Source organism: Thamnophis elegans, chromosome 2 (genome assembly GCF_009769535.1).
Source record: "Thamnophis elegans isolate rThaEle1 chromosome 2, rThaEle1.pri, whole genome shotgun sequence".
In the NCBI taxonomy this organism is placed as follows: domain Eukaryota; kingdom Metazoa; phylum Chordata; class Lepidosauria; order Squamata; family Colubridae; genus Thamnophis; species Thamnophis elegans.
This window is the reverse complement of record NC_045542.1, coordinates 108935481-108962682: the sequence shown is the minus strand read 5'-3', so window position 1 is coordinate 108962682 and position 27202 is coordinate 108935481. Positions and strand designations below refer to the sequence as shown.

At 37.3% G+C, this 27202-nt stretch overlaps 1 protein-coding gene across 2 annotated transcripts; it reads left to right on the top strand.

The window, feature by feature from the left end:
- Positions 1 to 1773: 1773 nt before the first annotated feature.
- On the top strand, positions 1774 to 26953 carry TAMM41 (TAM41 mitochondrial translocator assembly and maintenance homolog). Of its 2 annotated transcripts, XM_032208498.1 has the most exons (8): positions 1774 to 1966; positions 2822 to 3001; positions 3498 to 3590; positions 10444 to 10594; positions 13111 to 13256; positions 17902 to 18067; positions 21411 to 21473; positions 26121 to 26953. In XM_032208498.1, exons 1-8 carry the CDS (start codon positions 1838 to 1840, stop codon positions 26192 to 26194), a joined length of 1002 nt encoding a protein of 333 aa, XP_032064389.1. In that variant the 5' UTR covers positions 1774 to 1837; the 3' UTR covers positions 26195 to 26953. The 2 variants fall into 2 exon arrangements, 1 of the variants encoding a protein (XP_032064389.1); XR_004254567.1 differs by lacking the exons at positions 21411 to 21473; positions 26121 to 26953 and adding an exon at positions 15444 to 15573 and having other exon boundaries at positions 17902 to 17961.
- Positions 26954 to 27202: the final 249 nt, after the last annotated feature.

The following is a 27202-nucleotide window of genomic DNA, read 5'->3' as shown; positions in this document are numbered from 1 at the left end:
ACTTCTGGACTCTTGGCATTTTGACCAGGGCCCCTTTATTTGGAGCGCTTCAATAAAAGGAAACAAAACCTGCACCTCTTGTCTGACGTCCTTTATCAACCTCAGCACCAGATTCAGACCTGAATTGGGGACAACAGCTCTAAGCCACAAACTAATTAACCATATTTTAATTTTGTATGCTCCAAAGAGCCTAAATTAAAAATGCTGTTGTGAAATTGAAAGGAATAAAGGCTTCATAATCACTAGGTTAATATAGATCCCAGGATTCCTAGTACTTATGATCACATCAGAGGCATATTGGTTGAGGAAATGAATATACATGTACTTTTGTAAACAAATGATGTCATTTTGTTGTTTTGAGACCCCCAACTGATTTGGAGAAAAAAAATGGTAGATAGATTGCATGATGCAGTGAGAATTATGAACCTGGAAACTCGTCTAGCAGCGAGCAAGATTTGACAGGGAGAAAGGAACGAACAAATGGAAGCAATATATCATCAGCAAAAAGGTAAACGGAGATTAACCTATACACTTTGGTAGTATACTGAGATGGTGAAATGGAGGCATTTTAAGAAATGTAAATGCTGATGGAAAAGCAGGCAGTAAAATATAGTCTGTGGAAAGGAATGAGTAACTGTCAAAAGAAGGCCTGTGTATGTGAATGTGCTTCTTTTTTCCATGGAACTGAGAGATGGATATTATCAGGAGAAAAGGAAAGAAAAATGAATGTAGTGGGTTGCGGGGTGTGTGGCAAAACAAGAAATTAATAAGAGTTAAAAAAAAATGCAGATCCAGAATTCAGATGTGAAGACCTGGTATAAAGAACCCTGTGAAAGCAATTTGGACTTACAGAGAAAAGGAATAAAGTTAGGTTACAAAGCAGATCAAGGAAGCAGTGCTTGGTTGGGATTAAAGAATTCCTCAAAAATACCACTCTGTAAAGCCTTAGTAAGGCCACATCTAGAATATTGCATCCAGTTTTGGTCACCACACTATAAAAAAAGATGTTGAGACTCCAGAAAAAGTGCAGAAAAGAACAACCAAGATGATTAGGGGACTGGAAGCTAAAACATAAGAGGAACAGTTGCAGAAACTGGGCATGGCTAGTCTAGTGAAGAGAAGGACCAAGGGAGACATGATAGCACTGTTCCAATATTTGAGGGGCTGCCACAGAGAGGAGGGGGTCAACCTATTTTTCAAAGCATCTGAAGGCCAGACAAGGAATAATGGATGGAAACTGATCAGGGAGAGATTCAACCTAGAAATAAGAATAATTTTTCTGACAGTGAGAACATTCAACCAATGGAACAGCTTTGTCTTCAGAAGTTGTGGGAACTTCATCACTGGAAGCTTTCAAGAAGACACTGGATTGCCATCGGTCAAAAATGGTATAGGGTCTCCTGCTTGGGTGGGTTGTTGGATTAGATGACCTAGTCCCTTCCAACTCTGTTAATCTGTTAAAGAAAAGATTAAATAACAGGAGGCGTTATACAAGGCAACCCTGAAACTGGCGTTTTTATGAATATAATTCATCGATTGCACAGAGGCTGCTGAATCCGTGTTTACATCCACTAAAGATGCACTCCGATGTATTTAATAGAGCGCGCGACCTCTATTTTATTAAATAGAAAGAGCGATAACCGCCTGAGGCAGGGGGCGCTGTGGTTTTAGGCAGCGTCCTTCGGCTACTTGTCTGTTGTTCCTCTCCCATCACCGACCACCTTTCCTCCGGAGCTACTGGCGAGGCGAGGCTTCCGCCCGGACTGACCACGTGCTGCTTGGAAGAAGGCGCCGAGCACGAATTCCGGGGGAGCCTCTTTGTTGCCCCTCTGCCCGCATGTCTTTGCCGAGCTCAGCAGTGAAGTTCCGCAGGATCTTGGCTCACTTCCCCCAAGAGCTCAGCCTAGCTTTCGCTTATGGCTCTGGGGTCTTCCAACAAGCGGGGTCTTCTACAGCCAGAACGGAGGTGGGACGGGACGGAGTCTAAAGCCCTTATGCCTATCCATCACCACTGAGCTATTTTGCCCACTTGATAGAGCTATCCAAGCTCTTTATATACCCTTGGAAAGAGGAGGAGACCTGTTTCTTAAACATGAATTTAATACGCTTGAATGAGTGCTAGTATCCTTGAGAGATGGCCACCTTCTTTCAACTTTGTTACTTAAACCCTGTGTTACATAGGAGGTTGACTTAAATTGGGAAAGATTAAATTGAGTTCTATCACCAGCGACCATGTTACAGCTTCTCTAACATTGAGTTTTTTTTATTTTTACTGCTTTAGCCTACTCCTTACAAGGCTTTCAGTGATTGCTGCCTGGAACACCTGTCCACTGAATTAATCAGAAGTTTCCTCAAGTTTTTTTTTTTTAAATAAAATAGTCCTAGCCCATTATAGCTGAAGATGGCAACTGTTCATGATTTTTTTAGATTTGTGGAAGGAGTTATGTGTATATAATGCAGGGAACTGCATTTAATTGAGTTTGTTGTCCTAATGTTCCTCAAAGAGTAGGGGTTAGGGTTCCTGCAAACCACTATATTGCCAGAAGTATTCACTCACAAATGATTCTGATTATGTGGATGGGTGAGTGAATACTTTTGGCAATATAGTGTATTTTACTTGTCTTTTAGTCTGACAACCTAATGACAAATGTCCTTCCTGCCCCACACCGGAAAAGAGGTGTCCAAGTAACATTGTCCTTCATGTCTCACACATTTCTTGGATAAGCTAAAAATGAGATTGGTGCTAAAGATTCTAATCCTAGCAGATGAATTGTGGATTTTGCCAACTAGAGAAGTCAGTCCACTTTATTTTCCTTTGCAGAACAATATGCTGGATTTTGTATTTGCAGTTGATGATTCTACAACATGGCACACAATGAACCTGTCAAAAAACCGGAGTCATTATTCCTGCCTAAAATATTTTGGAACCAAATCAATATGTAACGTCCAAAACTATGGAGCAGGGATTTACTACAATACATTGGTGCCTTGTAATGGTAGGGTAAGTCATGTTTACACATTAAGAAAAATGCAGAATTACTTCTAATTTGTCTGATGTTTATCTTCTTTCTCCAGTGTTGTAATGCTGTTAGAACGCAATATTCTGATATTTTATTAATGAAATGTTTATTCTAACTTTTTTTAAGTTACTGAGGGTTTCAAAACCCAGTCACAGGAACATAGCAACCTTCTTAGGAAGTCTTAAAATCAGAGAAGAGAAAAGAATCTGAGTTCAAGGGTATGTAGGAGAATAAGAAGAAATTGCCAGCTTAGTCAAAGTTTCCTGAGAAAAATGGTTCCTGCTCTGTGCTATGTGTTGCTTTTCAGGAAAATGACCTGCAAAGTTAGATAAAAATCTGATTTTCTTAAAAAAAAAAAAAAAAAAAAGGTCAGAATAATAAGACTTCTGACATTTTTAGCTTTTCAATGTTTGATTTAGGTAGAGCTAAACCTATCTCAAAATTACATTTATCTGATTTAGCTTTCTTTTCTGCCAGATTATAAAATACGGTGTCATAAGTACTGATGCTTTAATTGAAGATTTGCTGCGATGGAAGACACTTTATGTAGCTGGACGTCTGCAAAAGCCGGTACTACTTCTGTTCATTTGTTTAAAATTACAAAGGAAAAAAAATATGATAGATAGCACTGACTGTAATAATAGAGAAATTGACTGACAGTAATATGGTGAAAATAAATGATGGCTGTGAGTCATAATAGTATTGTCTAGACCAGGTATGCCATGTGCTGGCCATGCCCACACCTGGTTTAGCGAAGGGAAAAGTCCCGATACATCATGTGACAACGACGTATGATGTGGGTTTGACACCTCTGGTCTAGACTACTCACATTTTAAAGTATCTGATGTTTCAGTTGCTACTAGATTTGATCTAAAGGCCTTATACCAGGGCTGGCAAACTCCTGGCCTGCGGGCCGGATGCATCATATGCTGGCCACGCCCATGTCCGGTTTAGTGAAAGAAAAAAGTCCCGATACGTCACGTGATGCCGCAATGACATGAGCTTGACACCCCTGCCTTACATGTTTTGTTTTTATTTAAAATGGAGGATTAACTTGTCCTCTTGTTTTGAAGAGATGGCTACACAATCCCATTTTGCATTGTCTCTCTTGTCCTCCTGCCCTCCCTCTCCCCCAGCCCCCAAAACTGCTTGTGAAAACCCTGCATTCATTAAGCATTCCTTAAAAGAGTCTGAGAATGCTGCAGGCTTTTTACCAGACCAAATGGGGAGGGTGTGTTGGCATGGTTTCAAAACGAGTGTTCAGTTCATGCCCATGGTTTTATTCTAAGTTCTTTGATAATGGAGCAAATTACCCAGTGTGCTGGGATGAGGGCTAAGCAACAGATGCATTTTGGAACTGCAGAAAGCATAGATTTTTTTTCAGAAGCACTGACCAACTCCATTGCAATAGAAGGCAGGCTATTGTTACTTGCTCTTCTGTTCTTAATGTAACATTAGCCTATCCACAGCTTTGCACAACATGCTAAATAAAGGTAAACAGTATGAGACTATTGCAATATCTCTAACGACTGTACAACCAACAATGCAATCCCTGACTCTAGAAGAAGCGTGTGACAGGGTGTTATGAATTGTTGATAGAAGTGTTATCTCTTCATACTTGTAATGGTTGTGCTAGAATATGTGGCTATAGCTCACTGTACTGAAATATACTCTATTTAAACATTTCACATATCTTATACAATGTTGATGATAGTAGATACAATGGAATTCAACTTAGATGTCCATCAGAATAAAGGGAGAGACAAACTTGTTACTTATTCTTACTGGCCACAAGATGGAAGCAGAGTTAAAGATTTTTTTTTAAAAGACAAAATAACTAGTTTGGTTTAAGATACATTTAGTAATAATTTAATAGTAACATTGATATGGAGAGAGGGATCCATTTGGAATTGAATATTAATTTGGATAACTCTGATTTGTGTTTAGTGTAATTTTACCTGCTGTCTGGCATTTTCTCATTCTATTACACAATTTTTTGAAGGGCACTAAACTGGAAAAGAAAGGTTTTAAAAGCTTTGGAATATGTACCTTAATATTTGTTAAGACAGATAAACCAGAAATTACATACTGGCAGTAGAAGAGGCTCTACAGTCTTTACTCCTAATTAGTCATTATGACATTCTTTTAAAAAAATGAATGTTCATCTTTTCATGTGGGAACTAGATTAAACTGCAATCAGATGTAAGTGACTTTTTCTGTTAAGTTCTTACAGGATTTTGCTTCAAACGCATTCAGTTCTTGAAAACTTTTTGTCAAATGTTAACTTTTAACATGCAAGGTGATTAGTGATTGGTGGTTCCATATAGCCATATCACAGTGTATGAAATGTTTTGATTCATGAGAAAGTTGCACTGTATTAGGCAAAATATGTTTTCATTGTGTTTATTTAGCTTTTCTGTTAATATTTGCCAACTCTTTGAGTAGGCACCTGTTCACTCGGGTAGAGATTGTACAAAAGTAGGTCTCTAGCATTTGCAATGAAACCAATCGTACTTTATAACAAGTTTTATATGGAATTACTTTATTTCAACTATTTGAAACTGAGATATAGTAGATGTAATGGTTGCCACATGGATATTTAGGATTTTCCTTTTTTTTCCTTTTGGAAAAATAATGCAAATACTATGTGGGTTTTCTTTGAGGTTTTGTCAATTTTTTCATCACTTGAATGTTAAGGCCTTTATTGGTAGGGGCTTTTCAAAACAGTTCTTTCTGATTAACAACAGATACAGATTTATATGCTATGTAAAGACAAGTCTTTTGTGCATATCTGACATTGATTCTTAGCAGCCACATAGCTAAGACCTTCTCCAGGAAGTCCCCAACCTGCATTTTGATCTTTAGCAGCTTTTTAAATTTCATTCCATGGTTCATTGGTTCCCTGTGGTTAGAATTTCAAAGCAATTCTTGATGTAATCATTGACAATAGTGGGTATATGCTGAAGATCATCTTGTGGAACTGGTTGGCTTTCATTTTCTGCATTAGCTTAACTTGGAACTTGCATATTGTGATTTGCATGTTGTGATTTGTTGCACAGTAGGTGCCTTGACCTTGTCTTTGCTGTTATAGTTTATGTGGAGCAAAAGCTATGGACCCATATCTAAGAGGACTAATTCTTAGAGTAAAACTTCAGTTTGCACCAGAGGTGGGTTGCTGCCAGTTTGGCCGAACTGGTAGTGGTGGTGGGAGGCTCTGCCCACCCGCCCGGACGCTTCTGCGCATGCGCAGAAGTGTTGCACACGCAAGTACAAACGAACCAGTAGGTAGTAGACTGGTTAGCAACCCACCACTGGTTTGTATCAAACGTTTATGATCTGACACCAGGCTGGACCTCGAGTTAATCCCTCCTACTACACAAAGTGCACATTGAAGCACATCAAGCATGGATCTGTGGAATTCGGATTCTGTTTTCTTTTAAAGGGTTTTTAAATGCATATAGCAAGCTTGAAAGTCTTAATTTCAGATGGAATAATTGCAGCACCGGTTACTGTATATACATCAAATGAATAATTGCTATTATGTTTCTGTGGCCATTCTCCCTAATCTTTATAGTTGTCTAGAAAGTCTTTACCCACTGAATAACATGCACACTGATCTGCTGTTATCTGACTTTCTGATCTGACTTGGCTTTTGAAGATAAACAAAACCTTTGTCCTTTTAGTAATTTATGGTGAGTTTTTTCTTTTTGGTATTAGTAGTAAAACTTCTTCAGCTCACTGCTATAGACTGTAAAATAACAATGTCACCCACATAAATTAATTCAAAACATACAATACAATAGCAGAGTTGGAAAGGACCTTGGAGGTCTTCTAGTCCAACCCCCTGCCTAGGCAGGAAACCCTATACCGTTTCAGACAAATGGCTATTCAACATCTTCTTAAAGACTTTCAGTGTTGGGCATTCACAACTTCTGGAGGCAAGCTGTTCCACTGAATAATTGTTCTAACTGTCAGGAAATTTCTCCTCAGTTCTAAGTTGCTTCTCTCCTTGATTAGTTTCCACCTATTACTTCTTGTTCTACCCTCAGGTGCCCTGGATAATAGTTTGACTCCCTCTTCTTTGTGGCAACCCCTGAGATATTGGAACACTGCTATCATGTCTCCCCTAGCCCTTCTTTCTATTAAACTAGACATACCCAGTTCCCACAACCGTTCTTCATATGTTTTAGTTTCCCGTCCCCTAATCATCTTTGTTGCTCTTCTCTGCACTCTTTCTAGAGTCTCCACATCTTTTCTACATCGTGGTGACCAAAACTGAATGCGGTATTCCAAGTGTGGTTTTACCAAGGCATAATTCAGAATTGGGTCAATATACCAATCTTGGAGGAAGTAAACTGGGTTTAGAAAGAGTTTGGATCAGTGAGTTTATATAGAATTTAAAATAACTGTCCATTTACCATTGTAGATAAATACCCTATGATTACATAATAACCCTTTAGTTACTTTCATGCAATTGATAAATGTAAAAGAAGAGCCATCAATGACTACTTCCAGTTTCTCCCACAATCTCTCAATGAAGACAGCAAAGAATGCCCAGAAAGAGTCTTTTCAGACACCTACAGGATTAAACAGTAGCAGTTAGCAATAGCAGTTAGACTTATATACCGCTTCATAGGGCTTTCAGCCCTCTCTAAGTGGTTTACAGAGTCAGCATATTGCCCCCACAGTCTGGGTCCTCATTTTACCCACCTTGGAAGGATGGAAGGATGAATCAACCCTGAGCCCGTGAGATTTGAACCACCGAACTGCAGCTAACAGTTAGCTGAAGTGGCTGCAGTACTGCACTCTAACCACTGCACCACCTCAGCTCTTAAACTATAGTTTGATGTGCCATAATGGTCTCCTGTTTCTCAGCCAGTACATTCTTCACATTCTTTCAGTCCTGCGGTTTCCTGCACAAGTGGTCTGAGTGGCTTTTTCGGTTTCAGCCACACAGGTACAGGTAGCGTTCAACTTAAAACCATTGTTTAGTGACCACTTGAACTTACACTCTTTCAAGCACTGAAAGAGCGATTTAGTGATCTTTCACACTTATGATCATTGCAGTATCCCTCATGGTCACATGATCAAACTTTGGATTTTTGGCAAACGGCATATATTTATGCCAGGGTCAGGTGATTACCATTTGTAACCTTCCCATTTGTGACCTGATTAGTTAAAATACATAATTATTGCCTTCTCATTCTTCTTTCCAAATACCACTTTAGACTTCCACTTTCCTCTTGTAACAGTTTTAATATAAATGACTGTTCAGATGAGGACATTTTCAATAAGGCACAAGTACCTATTGAAAACACAGCAAAGGTTGGCTTAAAATTAATATTATTGGTTTAAAACAGGGGACTCCAAACTTGGCAATCATTTATGAATGTCAACTTCTAGAATTTCCCACTCAGCAGTTATTCATAGTTTCTTGTTTAGTTTTAAGTGCTAATGCAGAGCTCTGTAATTCATAGAGTTTCCAGATCTTTCTCTGGTATTCTTAATGATTGTCAGAAATTGAATGTGGAACTTTGTGTGTGGTTTTCTTTATATGAGATATTACGGGCAATTCCTATAGATTGCCTTAGGCAATCTATTGTGTGTTTTGCACTCTCCTTTGTAACCATAGAAATTAATAAACTAATATAGTAGCTAAGTTTAGAAATTGCAAATATTATATTTGCATACATTTTCTGCCTCTTTCTTTCTTTCTTTCTTTCTTTCTTTCCTTCTTTCTAGCTGTATTTTGTTTTAAAAATATAAAAAGGAAATTTAGTGGTACATGATTCTGGCACTTGAAGGAATATAAAAGACCAAATGGGTAATATACACAATGGGTGAAAAAAACATGTTTAGGCTTTGTAAGAAGTTCTAAGCATCATACCTTTAAAACCTGTGTTTTAGGACTATATTTTGAAGTAATTTTGAGAATAAATTGGATTTGATTGTGTTTCAAAACAAAGGGTTTAATGACTCAGCTCCATTGCCTCTCTTTAACCTTTATTTTGGAGGTTGAAAAGTCATTTTAAAACATTCATATTGGATGTTTTTCTTCCAAAACTCATTCCAAAGGTGTGGTTGTTTAGTTGTTTTGTTTCATTTTTGGTTAGGAGAACACTGGCTCCAGCTAAAGTTACAAACCAAATAAAAATATGAAACAAATGAAGCTTTTTTAAATACGGGCATATTCAGAAATTAACCCAAACATTATGAGACATTTGGTGCTTCTACATTTATTCTCTTTAAATGCCATTGTAGTCCAAGGCACGTTCAAGGTCATAGTGCTACCTTTCTTTATCCCCCCTCCCCCCCTTAATGCAGTTCAGTGAATTTGCTTTCCTAGCAAGTAACACAGTTGTTCTCCATAACAGTTAATTTAAAGTATGGTCACTTGATTACACAGGCTGTGTAATTTAGTCATTGGAAATAGTTGGCAAAGCAGCTGGGTTCCACTGTAGTCCAAGATTGTTCTACCAGCCTCTCGCAGTTCCACACGATGGTACTGACCCCCCCCCCCTTGGGGAGGGGAATGCTTGTTTGCAAAATTAGGCTTTCAAAAACAGACTGGAGAGCAAATTGAAAACATGTGTTCTAGGAATCTCTCCCAGGACCAGTTTACCTTTAACAGCTCAGATGGTTCAAATTTTATGTAACTAACAAAAACCACACTTCAGATGCAGGGAGAGATAATGGAAAAATAATGATATTGGATGCACCACAGGTTCATTTTGAGTCTCCAGGGTTGCATTTGGAGAGAGAGAGGGGTGTGTGCGTTTGTGTATCTTCAGTTGTGAGGTTCTGGATACAATCATGCCTCTGTCATGGAATTAGTGATGTTTGTGTGCTTTCTGCATGTTTGCAAAATTGAACTCTATCACAAAATACTGCTGTATTCAGTCAAGTTCCAGCTGTCTTCTTCACTCATCTTGTGGATTTTTATTTTTTTTTACATTTGAGCACATGGTGATCACGTTAGAGGCAATACTTGTTCTTGCAACATATTGAGTCAGATCTAGTAAGAGAAGTTTTCTTCAATGAACACACATAACAAGATTGTACACATTTTTTCTGTTCGGAGCTGCCTCAGAAGATGTGTGTTAAAAAAGAAATGGCAAAGTCCTTTGATTGAAAAAAAAAGCTTTGAAAAACATAAATTGGAGTGGGGTCTTCTGCTGCTATAGATTTTTCTATATCATTTCATAAAGTCTTGGTTTCAAAGGCCATTATGATTGTGGCTGTGTTTCATAGATCTTTTAATTAAGCTGAGGAAAGCATTTGCTTTCAGGATAAGGGTCTGTTTTTTGTTTGCTTCAATTTCTGAAGATATCCCTTAAACAATCTATAGAGGATTGTTCTAATGAAATAGATTGCTGATTATTTTCCCTCTTATTTGATGACCAAATTTTCCAACTAATTACAGGTGAAAATTCTGGCTCAGAATGAGAATGTTAAGCTGCAAGAGGCTCTGAACAGTAATTTGAAGAGTGCTGTCATGGCAGCCTTTCTCATGTTGCCTGAAAGTTTCTCTGAAGAAGATCTTTATATGAAGATTGCTGGATTGTCGTATTGTGGTGAGTATGGCTTTTAAATAGTTTAATAATAGATTTTTTAAAAATGAGATCGTAACTGTTAATGAAAGATGTGCACCAACTTTGCTTATGGTTTGCTAGCATAATAGATGGCTCAGCCATTTATCTGACATACTATTAGGAAGAAGTATTCTGGATCTTGCAGCTTAAATTATTTTCAGTTCTATTCACTTAGCTGGATACTCCTTTAGCACTTTCCCACGCATTTGTTCTAAGTTCTTTTTTTGTAGTCTTTCTCTGTTTACCTACATTCTCTGTTTGCCTACAAACTTTTTTCTCTTTCTATGCATTAATGTATCTTTCATTCTTTTTTAGCATTCTCTAATATGCATAGTTTTCTTCATTCATAGTTCTCTTTGCTTCATCACCCTTTTCCATATTTCCCATTAATGTAACTCCTCACACTTCTGTAGTATTCTGTAACAGTTCTTTCTATTCTATTCCAAGCAGTTTCCACATCTTTTTTTGCTGTCCAGTTTCCTTTCATTCCACTCTAAAAATGCAGGATTCATCTTTTTTCTTGCAAGCCGTCTGCTTTTACAAGAATAGAGGCTGAATTGAGACAGATCCAGACTTGAAATAAGGAGGATTTTCCTGATGTGAGAACTTTGAAGTAGTGGAATAGCCTGCCTCTTAAATTTGTAGTTTCACAAGAAAAAATAAACAGTCTTTGTCCAGAAAGCTATGAGGATTCTTGCATTGGTCAGGGATCCCTTCCAACCCTATCATTCTTGATTCTTTCTATTTTTCTCTTCTTTCTTTTCTATTTCCCCCAAGATCCGCTACAAATAAGATGGTATCCCACATTCAAAATTCCATTTTAGCCTTTTACTTCTTCCGTCAATTTATATTTTTATAAATTATCAGGTTATTTGTACTTTTAGATTCTTTGCTTTAACATATGTATGTTTACAAATAGACATATACTTAAATCATATATTCAAAACAGATGTTTTCCCAAATGTTTTATTCTTAGACTTCCGAATGTTCTCACTTTATGCATTTACGTGACTAATTTAATGCATTTAATGCATTTAACAGACTAGTTTTTCTCCATCACATTTATTCAGAATGTTGCACAATTTTCCTCAAACTCATCACTGATTTCTTTCATTATCCCTAATTATCAGAACTTAACACCAGATTATTGCCAGCATATGGGTTCCTACTTTCACACAGGACCACCAAAGTCCAAATTTTTTCTGTTATTCATTGTAGCCCCGTCTATACCTCGGCTTCCCTGAATGGTTTTCTTGGCTGTAATGTAACATTTGCCAAATTCATCATTTGCTGCTAATAATGACAATTTGTGCACATTGCCAGTGTGTGCTGCACAGCCATAGCCCACTTTTGCACTTAGCATACTTTCATTTTCTACAAGTGAGGGTCTCTAGAGGCTTTCAGCTGAATATCTTGTTGCCTGCATTCTATCAGCTAGAAAGCACCCATATTTTTGATTTCTTGGATATTTTCATATCTGATTTTCAGCTTAAATCAGTTGAATGTACAGGTTTTTGTTCAATGTAATACATTTGAGTGTTAAAGGGAGTATTTTACAATGAAAGCTTAATTCAGTAGCCCAAGAAAGATAAAAGATGCAGCTCTTGCACTCAAAACTAATGAATATATTATGTTGGCATGTTGTGGTCTAAGGATGTTGGGGGCTGTGGTCGAACACACACGGAAGTTTTGTGGTTGGGGCAAGCTGATCTTATCAGAACACCATTTTTCCCTTAAACACACAGGCTCAGACACTGCAGTTTGAACATTTGTGTCAGCCAGCAGTATGTGCCTTGAGCTCTCCTGAAACAAAGTCATCTGCCTGATCTGATAGAAAGAAATGCTAAAGGCGGCTTGAAGGTCCCCCCCACCCAACATGCCAACATAATATATTCATTAGTTTTGAGTGCAAGAGCTGCATCTTTTATCTTTCCTGGGCTACTGAATTAATTAGCAAGGATCTCCTGGGGAATTCTAATGCAGTTAATATTCTGCCTGCAGTTTCCTAAGCTGTATTTTTCATAAAAGTAATTCTTACGATGTTTGATGGACTTTTTAAAAATATATCTGTGAGGTAAATTATGCTAATGAGTATTCCAAAGCCACAGTGTGAGATTCACAACGTAGTGATTTTAAGTGGGATCTTCTGGCTCAAGGACATGTATTTGCTATATTTTCTTTATTATGTATCATTAGTTTAGTGTGCCCCCTTTGCAATGTATGTTTTCACTCTTCCTTTAGTGCAGGGGTGGGGAACTATGGGCCCTGCATGGCTTGTGGACTTCAACTCCTGAGCATGGCTGGCTCAGGAATTCTGGGAATTGATGTCCATGTCGTGAAGGAGCCATAGTTCCTGCTTTAGTGTAATACTGTAATTATGAAGATAAGACTAAGTCTCAGTTTGCAGCTAGTATTAGAAATCTTATTAATTGTAAGGCAAACTACATCTCTGTAAACAGGTTGCCTATATAAATATTGATAACCTGACTTTGCTTTAGGCGATTTCAGAATGCTCATTGGAGAAGATAAATCAAAGGTTATGAACATAGTGAAACCAAACATGATACATTTTCAGAAGCTGTATAGCCACATTTTGCAAGATAGCCCTCAAGTGATATACAAGCATCAGCTGGGCAAGTTAGAGGTAAGCAGGTCAATGTTGGAATATTTTTTTTAAAAAAATGTAAACTATTTTGAAGAGTGTGATATGTTAAATAACAAGCTATCCATAGCCTGGCATATCCAGGTGGCTTGATTACTTAGGAAATCTGGAAAAGTAAGTCATTATCTTACTTTAGAAATGTGATTCTGTCAATCTAAATCTGGTTGTATTCAAGAGCGTCAGTTTGGTGTCATGGTAAAAGGCACTAAGCTAGAAAAGGGAGACCAGGAGTTCTAGCAGGGGATTTGGGGGCCATCAGTTTGGCTCAGCCCTAGGGGAAAAAAAACCTGGCAAAACACTTCCAAAAAACTGTACAGTTGTCCATATAGTTGATAGGAGTCAAGCCTGAGTCTGGACATACACGCACAAACATGTACTTAAAAATGCCATTTTGTGTGGTCCTTAAGATATGCAGATATTTTAGCCATCTCGGCTAAATTTGTGACTTTCAATGTCCATTCTTGAATTGTAGGCAAGTCTTCCTTTTTCCAGTATTGCGCCACCAACAGTCTTGCTGCCGTTATTAAGTGCAAAATCAAGTTAATCTATCAAGTTAATCTCTACCGCTGTACAGTCAGTAATTATACCTAACAAAAATAACTGAGGAGTAAACTTTATCCTTTTTTTAAGAACATTTTGCATAATCCACCATATTTTTATCCAAAATGCCTTAACCTTTTGGCAAGTCCACCATATGGAAATATGTAGCATCGAGAGAACCACATCTCCAACATTTGGGTCGTAAATTCGGATACATAGAAGCCAACTTTTTAGGATCTAAATGCCATCTATAGAACATCTTGTAAAAATTTTCTCTTAAGTTTTGGGCTTGTGTAAATTTTACATTTCTTACTCAAATGAGAGATATAAACGAGACTGGAAAAAATGGATTGATTATATACAAAATAAATACGGGATTAAGAAATTCCAGATAGCTTATGCTTAAGATCAGGAATGATTTAAATTGTTTAAAGTTAGCTTAGCAAGGAGGAGCTAAATTCAAGTAAAGATGTTATTAATTTCTTATTCTTTTTTCCAATATATTTCAGACTGTGTTTGTTAAAAATCTATACCGTGTACGGGTTCCGGGAAGTCGGGGGGTGGGTGGGTTGGGGGGGGAGGGTGGGGGGAGGGATATATATTAGGTTTGATGAGACGTGTTAGATTTTAATGTAATTTGACCCCACATGTATACTGTTTCTTTTTTTTTCTTATATTTTCATTACTATTACTATTACTATTTTTTCATTAAAACTAGGTATGTTAAGCATATTGACATGTAGCAGAAATACACCAAGGAGAGGAGGAGTGGGAAATAGAAGGGAGAAGAAAGATGGGAAGAGAAGGATAGGAGAGAGGGTTAGGGGGGAAGATGAGAAGGATAATGAGGAGTGGATTGTAGAGAGAGGAGTAGTAGAAAGGGAGGGGAAGTAGAGTAGAAAAGGATGATGGAGGGAAGATAGAAAGTTGGAGGGTGGTAGAAGAAAGAGTGTATGGAGAGCAGAAGAGCTATAATGGGTTTCTATTTTTCTGGGCATTGTTGACAAGAGGAACTGATGTAATTATTATTTAATACTATATGATACGGGCTATGTATAGTATACATGTGAGTGTGTGTTATGAAAATGAAAATGGAAATAAAATATTCATTACAAAAAAAAAATGCCATTTTGTTACATTCTGCTTTTGCAGGAATCCCGGTTTAATTTACAGCAGTTTTCAGGAAAAATGATTATTCCATATAAGCAGTGAGAATAATGTATTTGGTAAAGATTTATAACAAATTATCTGAAGACTAACCAAACCAAGTTTCATATACCAAAATTTAACTTTTCAGATAAACCATGTTTCATGAATTCATTGGCTTTGCTCAGATTATTGGGCCAATCTCATTTGGAAACAGAGTGGCATTTTTGCCGTAAATGACAACTGCATGATGAGTTTTAGCAACGATTTCAACTTGATTCTGTTGTAGATTATAAATGATAGAAAATGATATATAATTATTAGTTCAAAATTGAAAAAAACTTCTGCCTGAATTAAATCAGTCTTTGAAGATATATTTATAAACTGACCAAGGCTATCTGCTTAAGATTTAAGATTTTCCTTTGTTTACAAGTCTCTTCGTTTATCCTGTCATATCATATATCTTTTTCTCTGCCTACTCAGAGGCTCTAGGTTTGTAGATAACCATGTAGGTGGATGACCTCTGAAAGGATTGGGGTGATGCACCCATCCTGGCCCTTTTCTCAACTGCTTTCAGTACCATCAACCATGATATGCTTCTGGATCATCTGAGGTGATTAGAAATTGGGGGGGACACTATTTTGAAGTGGTTCTGCTTCTTCCATGGTTCTTACCAGGAAATGTTGGTGGGGAAGAAAGATCCAGACCTTGACTTTTATGTGGGGTGCTCTAGTCTTTCTCCTCTCCAAGTTAAGATGTACTATGAAGCAACTGGATGGAGTCATGTCGTGGCACTAGGTCCAGTATGATATTGTTACAAGTCTGCACTCCATCACGCACAAGTGATGCTGTTCAGGTGCTTACTCACTGCCTGGAGGCTAGAAGAGTCTGGAAGGGCAGAAACCAGATAGAGTGAAGCACATTCCATGTCCCTTTCCTCAAAAATTGTCATCGGATACTACTCATCCCTCTTAACCCTTTTGAATAGTCTTCTATCTGAAGTCTCCCTATTCTTTTAGCCTTTTGGCAGGCCATGAAGACCTGGCTCTTCCTCCAAACATAGCACTAGAATGGGGTTGAGCCAGTAATATGGGGGATTCTAGCAGTGAGACTTTCGTATGAACAGAAATAGAAAGACTTACACATTTCCACAATGGTGAAGTTAATAGATTTGGCAGAGATGATGGCAAAACTGACTGCTTTGATTAAAGAAAAGACTTTGCCTAAGCTTTGTGTCTACTTGGAAACCACTTTTGGACTTTTTGCTTGAAAGTGAAAGAGATGAAATTTTAATTATGGGATTTGATGGAGCTGTTTATGGTTATAGAAGTACCATGTATTATTGCTAATGTTAGAGCAAATTTATTATTTTATGCTAGTAGCTATACTGAAAAAAGTCAGAAGTTACTCTTTTCCATTTTTCTGTCGTCTTCTTTTCTTTTTCTGCAAATACATTTTTGTTTCTCCCATACCCACTTTTTCCTTTTCTTGTATTTTATCTTTTGTTAAAATTTAAAAAGTCTTATAAAATAATAACATGGGTGATTCTGATGCCTTGGGAAGAGTAGGAAGTGTTTTTATGTTTTTACCAGTTGCAGCCTAGATTCATTGAGATAGATAATCATATAAGTTATTTAAATATGTAAATTTCTGAATGCAAACAACCCAAGTCTAGTCTCGTATTTAAAACATTTGCAGGTGGCAGTGAAGATCAAAATGCAGATACAATTTTGAGTCAAATCAGTCAGCTCTACTGGGCTGAGTGTACTCATATCAGTGACGTGCAGTGAGGTTTATGGCTGGTGAGGCACTGACTCAGGGGTTTCAATTTTTTTTAGACTTGTGGACTTCAGCTCCCAGAATTCCACAGCCAGGCATGCTCAGTTCCAATTTAAAGTGACAGCATTTGTTTTTCACCTTTGCAAAAAAGTTTTACTTCATTCTTTTTTTTCTCCCTCCCCTCCTTCCTCCCTCTCTCCCTCCCTCCCCCCTCTCTCAAACAGACACACGCACACAGAGAAGTTGGATCCCTCTCTCACTCATTCACTCTCAAACAAACACAAACACAGAAGTTGGATTGGATATATTTTCCAATGGCTTGAAAGCAGTTCCTCTGCCATAACCCCTCTCATTCCCCTGCTGCCTTCGGATCCGAGCCTTTGATTGAAGGTGGAGCCATGTTGCCTTTTCAAATTTGTAATTAGTGAAGCTGGGCTTATATACTTTTATCCAGGTGTGTGTGTGTGTGTGTGTTTGAAAAGGCAACGTGGCTCTGCATGCAGTCAAACTTTTTGAATTTCTCCCCCTCCCTCCGACCCACACGTACATTTTCCAGCTGTTTCAGAGAGGATTTCAACTCTGCTCTTGCCTGCCATCATGAAAAGAAAAATAATGTAAAAGGAAAAAGGCATGAGCTGAGGCCAGGCTGAGCTAATTGCTGCCAGAGCCTCTAAAAAGCCTCTAAAAAAACGCCCCTACAGGAGGCAGAAAAACGACGTGCCTCATGTACGTCAGGAATTTTTCGGCTTTTAACCCTTGCTTAGCTCTGCTCGAGTGATCATAAAGTCAGACTAGATGAGGCACCTTGTTCTCCTGCCACCTCCTGTAGAGGGCGCTTTTTTAGAGGCTTTTTTAAACAGTTAAGCACTAAGCAGAGTCATCCATGGTGATTCTGGCAGCAACTAGCTCAGCCTTTCTTTTCTTTTCATGATGACAGTGGTGAGGCTCTGCCTCCCCTGACTGCACGTCCCTGCACGTCATATTCGTTGATATTTTCCCTTCTGCATTAACCAGTTTCTGTGCCCTTTTATGTGGTGAATGGACAGTGCTCCAGTGCAGATAACCTGCATGGGCTGGCAACTTGGTTCCAGATGTGGCTGCTAATTTTCTATGTTGTTGTTGAAGTAAAACAAGCTGTGTCTGCTCTTTTTTTTATCTTTAGATAGATAAAAGTCCAGAAGGTCAGTTTGCACAACTGATGGCTTTACCAAGCACCCTGCAGCAAAAAATAACTTTTCTCAAGGATTCTCCGGGGAAGAACAGAGATGTGGAAGAAATTTTATTACAGGTCGCCCATGACCCTGACTGTAGATTTGTGGTACACCAAGGTAGGTTTTAATGATAATTCATTTGCAGAAGTGAATGTTTTAGAATCAGTCTTGTATATAGTAGTTTCAGAATCCGTAGTATTTAAGTATATGTAGCTGGAAATGGGCAGTGGTGTCAAAGCTGATGATGTATTTGATATTTTTTGTGTCAGCCCATTTTAGAATCTATAAAGACTAATTCAAAATGCTATGTTCTTATGCCAAAGCTTTAGTCATGCCTAACAGGCTTCTCTCTGTATATTTGTCCTACAATTTCTACTACTGGATTCCCTCTTTCAGGTTATTTGGCTCACAAACCACTTACCATAGAGCATGCAGAACTATCACTGGGTGTGTCCCATTCATTGGTTGCACCATTCATTGGATCCTAGCCAATAGCCATCTGAGTAAACTATAATTCCTCAGGCAGAACTTGTGGACTGGACCTGGGAGCGGGTTGTGTCCAATGAAGTACTTAGAAATTCCAACACTGTGCCTGGGAGTTATGAACACACGGAATGATCTCACTTGGTCTATTAAATTGCACGAAATGATTATCATGTTAATATTGTTCTGACAAGTCTAAATCAGGGCTGTCAAACTTGTGGCCTGCAAGCCGGATATGTCATGCACTGGCCATGCCCACACCGGGTTTAGCGAAGGGGGGGAAAGTCCCGATACATCAAATGACACTACTGTGACGACATGAGTTTGACACCCCTGGTCTAAATACACCACTCTGCATAAAAGTACACCCATCCTTATTTTTGGCACCATGTTGGTTTCTTTAGAAGCCTGGGTTTGGTAACTCTTTTACTGTTAAAAAAATATTTCCTATGTCAGATGATTTGGCTCAAAAGCAAATTGCCATAATATGAAGAACTATCACTGGATATGTCCCATTTGCTGTTCATTGGGTCTTAGCCAATAAACTATAGCTACTCAGGGCTGAATTTGAGGCTGACCTTGGGATTTAGTTATGCCCAGTAACAGACTTAGAAATTCCAGCTCTCAGCCTAAATTTCCCCTAATCTTAAATTCTACAACCATGGTGTTTGCTAAGTAGGCTATTATACAACACAGCCATAGTTGCCGGGAAAGTTACCCTGGAAAGGTCACCAGCATACCATCTAGTCTGGTTATATTAAATGGGTTTCAATTAATATAGGGCAAAGAGATGGACAGTTTGCTTGGAAAAGTTTAACCAGATGTCTGCCTCTTTACTCTCTTGACTAATTAGATGAATTAAACTATAATTAGTTTCAGCTGAAGGGGATTTCTGGGTGGGTTGTGCAGGTAATTGCTGCCAGTTTGACAGCAATGGCCCCCAGTTTCCCTGACTGAGACATACCTTAAGGACTATTTACTTGATCCTGATGACTATCACAGCATTCATCCAGTCACACATGCCTCCTTTGGGAGAAATGTGTTCAGTTAAAGGTGTTTGAAGATTCTCAATCACACAGGACATGATTTCCCCAAAGGTGCTTTTTCTAAAACGCGATTGGACTTTCTTGGTATTTTTCTTTGAAAAGATTTCAGTTCAGTTGAGAACTGAAGGGCAATGTTTTCAAAGAAAAAAATCCAAGAAATCCAGTTGCCTTTTCGAAAAAGCTCCTTTGTGTCAGTTTCAGGGTTCTTAATGAACTTTCATGGACCCTTTTAAGAAAGGGACTTAGTACTAAAATTACTGTGGTAGTAACCTGGTTTTTCTACCTTTCTGGGTAACTTTGACATACAGACCATTGTCACTTATTAGATTGCCTCTGTTTTGGAATTGAGAGGTCTTGTAGTTTGGAATTCTAAAATAGAACAGTAAATATATTCAGGGATTAAGCACAGTGTAGTCAAAATAGACAAACCAAGTTGCAGTGGTCCAGATGTGTGATTTGAACCAGCATTCAAGGAAGGTAAAGACAAAGACCACCAACAGCCCTTCACTGTCTCAATGGATGTCATTTTATACTATTTCAAGCCTGGCTGGGGTGTATGACTCTTGCTTAGAATGCAGATGTCCGGAGTAGTTCCTTAGAAGACCACTGTTCCCACAAGATTCTTCCTTGCAACCTTGTCCTTTCATGTTTTTCTGCCTTTTATTATGTTATCTACTGCAGGTGCTGTTGTGGGCTTGGGTGGTTAGATGAGCGAATCTTGTTTGGAGTCAAAGGAAACAGGCCCAGGCATGCTGGTTGTTAGTTCTTCTCTAATCCTGTAGCGGCAGGAGCTTGGCCATTTGGATTTAGCGGTTTTCACTGCCACTTTTGGCTCTACTTCTTTTTCTGACTGAGCCACCTGAGGGGGGCATTTCAAGACCCTCTGGGTGAGAGCAATTTTAGCTGGTATTAAGGAAAGTGAGGCATACTGATGATTTTTTGAGACAACTTGACCAAAGCTATCAGACACGGGCTGTAACAATCCCAAAGACTACTGGATGACCAAAGACATATTTATTCTTTCTTTGCTGCAATATAGTATTTTTAACCACATACTCTTTAAAAATAAACAATTTATCACTTATTTTCCATCTATTTTCCATTAACAATATGAATGTTCAAGTTTCAAATTTCAAGTTTTATATAATCAGCGTAATATAATTATTTATAAGCTTTAAGGTTCTTAATATAATTCCCACACATTCTAATTAAAACATATTTTTATCTTGTTATCAATCTCTTTCTACTGGATCATATCATTCTCCTATTCTCCTATTTCTAAATTTTCTTTTCTCTTTTTCTTCTTTTTATGTGTCTTATATCTTTTCTTCTGTATTTTCCCTCTCACTTTTCAATAGAATTTTTGAGTATCGCTCCCCCCAAATTTCTCTTTCCCATCTTCCTTTATTTCTCTCTTTATTTTTGGCTAATTTCTTTTTTCTTCTCTACTCTCTTTGTGCCTTTACTCCATTGAGTTTTATTTTCCATTTCTACCTTGTTAATTCCTTGTTCATTTACATTGATTGTCTGTTCACCTCTTGTCTCCACTTTCAACAATTTTTTAACAAGATGTGGTTAATAACTTCATCAGAAACAGCAAATAGCCATGATTGACTACAAGGAAAACTTGAATTTTATTTGTAAAGATCACTTCATTTCACAGAACAGAAAATTTGAATGTTTGTGCATTATATTATACAGTATAATATATATTAAAAACATTCGAGTAAACATGTGAATCTCCCAACAAAATAAAAATTACAGCATTTGGTGGGATAATCATCTGGTTATTCTGCAAAGTGTGGTTTAATGTGTTTCTGGAATAATATTTAATGTTTAAACCCCCTTTTTAAAAATAATCTCAAGAATAACATCTGACTGTTTATTTTCTCCTACTTTCCATGCCTCCTCCTCCTCTTTCCCCTTCCCAGGTATTTCAAGAATTGTGGGATTGTCCAGCCTAATTCAGAGTGCTAAAACTACCCTAACAGCTGGTAAGAACATGTGTGCAGTGTTTTTCGAGACAATCTTGTATTCAAACATACAAAAGTATTTTTGCAAAATGAAAATGAATTTAAAAAATTAACAATAGAGACCATTGATTTAAATTGTTTAAGATGCCAATACTGTGGCTTAGTTGCTTTCTGCACCTTCCAACCCTAACTAATACTGGGTAAAAAGCAGTCTATAAGCAATTCTTACTTGCCATTGAGAGCTCCCCTTCTAATCTCGCAGCTTTGGGACCTTTCTCTCTTTCTCTGCTAACAAAGCTGCTATGTGTTGTTGAGGTATTGAAAAATAATTCTGCATTTATTAGTTAAGGTGATAGGTTGTATGAGTTCACGAGTTATTAAGTTAGGCACTCCGTGATCTAATTAATAAACTGTAGTTCTAAAAAGTACTTCAAGTACACTTAACTCATAGCTTTAATTGCAGTTATTTTACTTTGCTTTGTTTTTTGATTCTGTATGTTGCTTGTTGATGTGGGTTTTTCAAACCTCTAGATAGAACACACCTAAAACTGCAAAACTGAGCCTAAACTTTACGATGGGAGATATGTTTATTAGAACAGTGAAAGTAATGTTTCAATAATTTGTGGTAGTAAAACCACATATTGCTGTTAGTGTGACATATGTTCCTAGTATGATGTGGGCAAAATTTAAAAAAAAATTTTTTTTGCAAAACTTTCTTAAAGTTTTCTTAAAATCTAGGTTTTTAGAAAATTGCTATCTACCAAGCTTGGAATCATTTCCAACCCTTTGCAGACACTGAATTTTAAAATTATATGTACAAATATTATTTTTTAATCACAAAATTGCAGTAACTTTCCCAGCTGTAGCTTTTTCCAAGGAATGTGAAGTTAGAGCTTCCCATAAGGAGAATGGGGTTTACTGCCAGTAACATAGTTGTGATTTTTCATTTCTCCCTTCCCCTCTGTAAATGGGTAGGACAATTTCATTTAACATCAGATCCCTGAGCTATTTCCCACTCACCAGCAATAACTGATAGGAAGCAAGACATATAATGGCCGTAGATGATGAAGCAAGCCAGTCTACATCTTACAGGGAGGGTGAGATGACTGGGAAAGCAAGGCATGGCATTGTTTTTTCTAGAAATGTTAAAAATACAGCCCTGCTTTGAGAGGGACACTTAATCCCAAGGGCTTGAATGTTTTCAGTGTCATAATTTTGTTGGGATAAAATATTTTTTTCTTTCCTTGCTGTAGATGTCCATGTGGGAGTTAGTTTTTTCATGTGTTCCACCCTTAATTATATCAACAAAGAAAGAAAGCATATAAAAATGAGGGTGCTGTGCTTTTTATTACTTTGTCTTCCTGGTTTATGAATATTATGAAACCTTTTTGTCAAGTTTCTAATAGTCTGTATGCGACAAACTGATCTCAGTTGAGATAATTCTCCCCCATGTCTGCCACTTGAGCAAGTTGCTAGAACCTGCATAATGGAGCATTAGCCCTGTGGTCAAAACTGGTTAATAGGTAGGAATCCCTGTATAACCTGACTCATAGTTAACTCACTCTGATTTACTGATAAATTGAATAGCCTCTCTGCATCAGTGCAATGACTGTAGCAGTGCAGCAGATGTTTTAAGATATAAGCCCAATTAAGTTTGACTGTTGTGTGGGTGTTTTTCATATATTTTGCTGTGAACAGAGATACCGGTTTAACCACTTAACCATCCTTCTCTTGTTACAGCTGTAATTCTTCTAATGAGGCTTTGAACTAGCACAGACCTGCATGACTATTATTTTTCGTGCTACATTATCCACCCATCTCCTACACCCCTTTTCCTCTTTCCCACACAGACTTTATTCATATTTTAATGGCAGCAGGCTTGAGGCAGTATCTTCAAGCCAGACATTACGTTAGTAATTTGCCTTTCACCTCTCTAGTCTCACCCGCTACCATCATCTCAGCTGGATTCTGAATGTGGTTGGTAATTAGATCCTGCTAGGCTGTAAAGGTTAAATGATGCTGGGCTGCCATGCAGCAGTTTACCTCTTTCAGTCAAATACCTGGATGTATAACACCGGAGTCATCACTACAGGAAAAATGGTCGTTGCTAAGTTCTGCAATGCATATATACCATCCAGGGTTTATTATGTAGCTGGCAGGTTCTGCTTCCAAACATTGGTAAAGAATACAAGGCCTTCAACCATCTAACAATTTATTTTCATCTTGCACAGCCCATGTAGTTTAAAACTAGCTTGAGCCCTGTTGTTTTTTTATTTTTTGTTTTTGCTCAGTTGTGGAGACCCTATTTAGCTCTTCAAGAAAAAAAGATTGTATGTTTTCTAAAATCTGTGGCAAGTCTTTGGGTCTGGTTTCTATTAGAAATGACACCATCTATTGATTTATTTTTCTTCTTGGTCTTATGGCATATAAGGCTCTGAAATGCTTGCAAATTAGATGTTTCACAAAAAGAGAGAATACATTTGGCAACCTTATGTGAAATAAAATAAGGTTTCTTATATTTGCAGTAATGATTTTGTGTCAGGTAGAGCTTTTTGTGAAAAACATACCTTCCTATGTATCTTGAGTATGAATGTGAGACCAAGGAGTTAGGAGGAGGAGAAATGGACAGATTTGTAAATGGACAGGTATATAATTTTATGGTACTACTCCAAAAAAGTGGTGTTATTAGCCATCAAACCTCAAAAATACACTTTTCCCAAAAGGTTTCTACAATTTTGGCCACTAAGGGAAGCAGGCAGGCAGGCAGAGAGAGAGAGAGAGTCAGAATAACAACAGAAACGTTTTCTAGATTTTTTATTTTATTAAATTTGTTTGCCGCTGGATCACATTTCCTTTCATTTGCTTAGTGTCACTCTTGTACATATGGTCTGTGACCTCTCCCAGACTGTTCATGCATAAGGCAAAGGATATCTCTGTATGAGGCAACACCAGATGGTCTTCATTCCTACCTGAAATGAAAACTTTCCATAGGATATATTTTGCACTGACCAAATGCATATCAGTAGCTGCATCAACATCAGGAAAAAATCTACCTGCAGTCCTGCTGCACTTCATTAACTGAGAAGAGGGTTTATTTGAAATTTCTAAAAGGTGCCTCTGATGGGTTAGATTTCCTTGAGGGGATTCCTGAAGAGTTTATAATATTTACTTACAAATATACTGGTTGAACAGGCAGGGTTAGTTCCTAATACAACATTGGTATCCAACTGCACGCAGGCCAGAGGCTTCCAGAGACTGCAAAATCTTGCTCAACATCTAAATCTGTCATGGATGTCCCAGGTGGATGAAGGAAAGCTTAGACACCTGGAGATGTTATGTAGTGCAAAAGTAAAAATCAAGGTGGGCAGAGAAAAAAAGCACTTCTAAGGGAAAAGACAGAATTTTTGTTATTGTTGTTGCCTTAGTAAAGAGATCCCCAGATGATCAAAGACTGAAATGTATTGTAGACCCCAGATGTGCTTAGAACATTATTAGAACATTATTCAAGTTAAAATGGAGGCCCTGGACAAAAGTAAATAGAAATGCAAATAAGTCATGTTTTATTTAAGGGTCAAAACCTATTCATGTCAATAAAGACATCCCTCCTGGGATATGAACATGATTTGCTTTCCATAGTGGTTTGGGCCTATGCTTGACATCCATTTTAATAAATATTACTTTGCTTCATTTTGAGTGAACAAAATATTATGTATTACATGAATATAGCAAGCACTAATGGCACATAATAAATGAAGCAACTGCTGTTTGTAAGGTTATATGGAAGTGAAAAATAGAAATCAGACTTAGATGTACCCTCAAAGGATGGGGGATTGGTTTCATTTACATAAAGTGAGAATAGCAATAAGTTTAGAAAGTGACAAAATGCAAAACTAAGAAGGAACTACTTTGTCAATTCTGTGCACATATGCTATATAATTACATAGCAATACAAAAAGGCCGACTAAAATCTTGAAGATTTGCCTACTCCTTCTCTGGAGTCTGAACTCACGAGACAGCAGGGTAAGATTGAGAAACTAACCTTTTCAGAAATGTATTGGGGACTAGTTTAATAGGTAAATGGGTCCATGAGTCTTGTCAAATAGGCTAAAAGTTAACCATAAAATGGTAGTGTGATTTACCAGGTAATTAAAAAAAAACACCTCCTGGGTAATTGACTAAAGTTATTCTTTGGCTTTCAAAGGCATAAATTAACAGAACAAGAATCAAGAGTGATCATGGAAAAGGAAAGCAGTTTATTTAGTATCACATAAAATTCCTTAATATGTTTTAATGCTAGTAATATATACATTGAAAAGTTGTCATCAAAATAATTATAATCATTTATAATCATTTATAATAGCAATTAAACCAGGAAAACAACTTTGTGAATAATACTGTATTTTAAATTAAGAATCTCTTAATTTGTATTTGAATAGTAAAAAGAAAAGAGTCCTAGCAGTTTTGAATGGTGAAAAGTGTTTATAGCTTTGTGTAACTGCTTTAATTAATTATCACAATAAATTATCTAATGAATTTATGGTGCAGTGCCCTATGTTAGCAACTCACCAACTGATAGGTTATATGGCTAAGTTTATGAATGTAGGTTGTTGAATTCTATCGTATTTAAGTTTTCTATCCGTTATTTACATAATATTTCTTAATTTAAAGGGATGAAAAAGTCATTGATCTACAGCATGAAGAAGATGTACAAAATGTCAAAGGGATGGTTCAGAAAATCATGACAGCTATGAAGTTAAAATTTTGAAAAACCTGATCTTCTCATGACTAAATGGTATTCTAGTTTATTTTTTGCATCATGTTGGAAGACAAAGCATTTTGTTCAGTTTGGAGAAACTTTGATGTATTTATTTTCAGACAACTTTTCAGAGAAGATAACAGATTAAGATAAAATCCGTTTTTTACCTGCTTCCTTGAAGACTGCTTGGAATGATTTTTCACTGTGCTTATTAGCATTTTTCTAACTTTTCCACAGTCGACTTACTTTACATGTGTTATACATGTAATATCTTCAAAGCATCCCTGTTTCCAAGGTCTTATATTTTTGAGGTATTTTTAAAATCACATTTGGGTTAAGAGTTCTATTGTCCTTCTGTTTTTGCATCATTCATTTTACCAAGAACTTATAATGATTTTGTCCTATAGTTTAAGAAACGCTGAATAGCAATGTGTTAAATTCTTTTGCTTGTGGCACACTCACTGTGTAGAGCTACATATCAAGTAACTTTGAGAAAGGTCAGACATGCGCTTTCCAGGCACAGTTGACATCACAGCCAAATATTGGTGAATAGCTCGTATTTCAAAACAAGATGATCTGGTTATTGTTGAGTTCCTGGGATTAATAATAGGTGTATATATAATGCACGTAATGAAAGTGTTCTGCTACACTGCCAAATCACAAAATGCTTAATGTCAGACTGTATAATCTTCAGGTAGCCCAACCAGGCTCAATAATACCTAACATAAAATCAGAGAATATTTTCCATTGTGATTTAGGTTGCTTTTCTTCCTTAACATCCAAAGCAATGAACTTCAACTACTGGATCACAAAAAGAAAGCTCCTAAATTGTTTTTGTAAAATATAAGGCATTGGACTAGGAGCAAGGAATTAGTTTTTATCCTGCCTTTAACACTTTCTCTCTTAACTCGAAGAAGAAGGCAAGGGCAAAACACTTCTAAAAACATGTTGCCAGGAAAATCACAGAGACTAGTGCATGTTATTATTAGGAGTC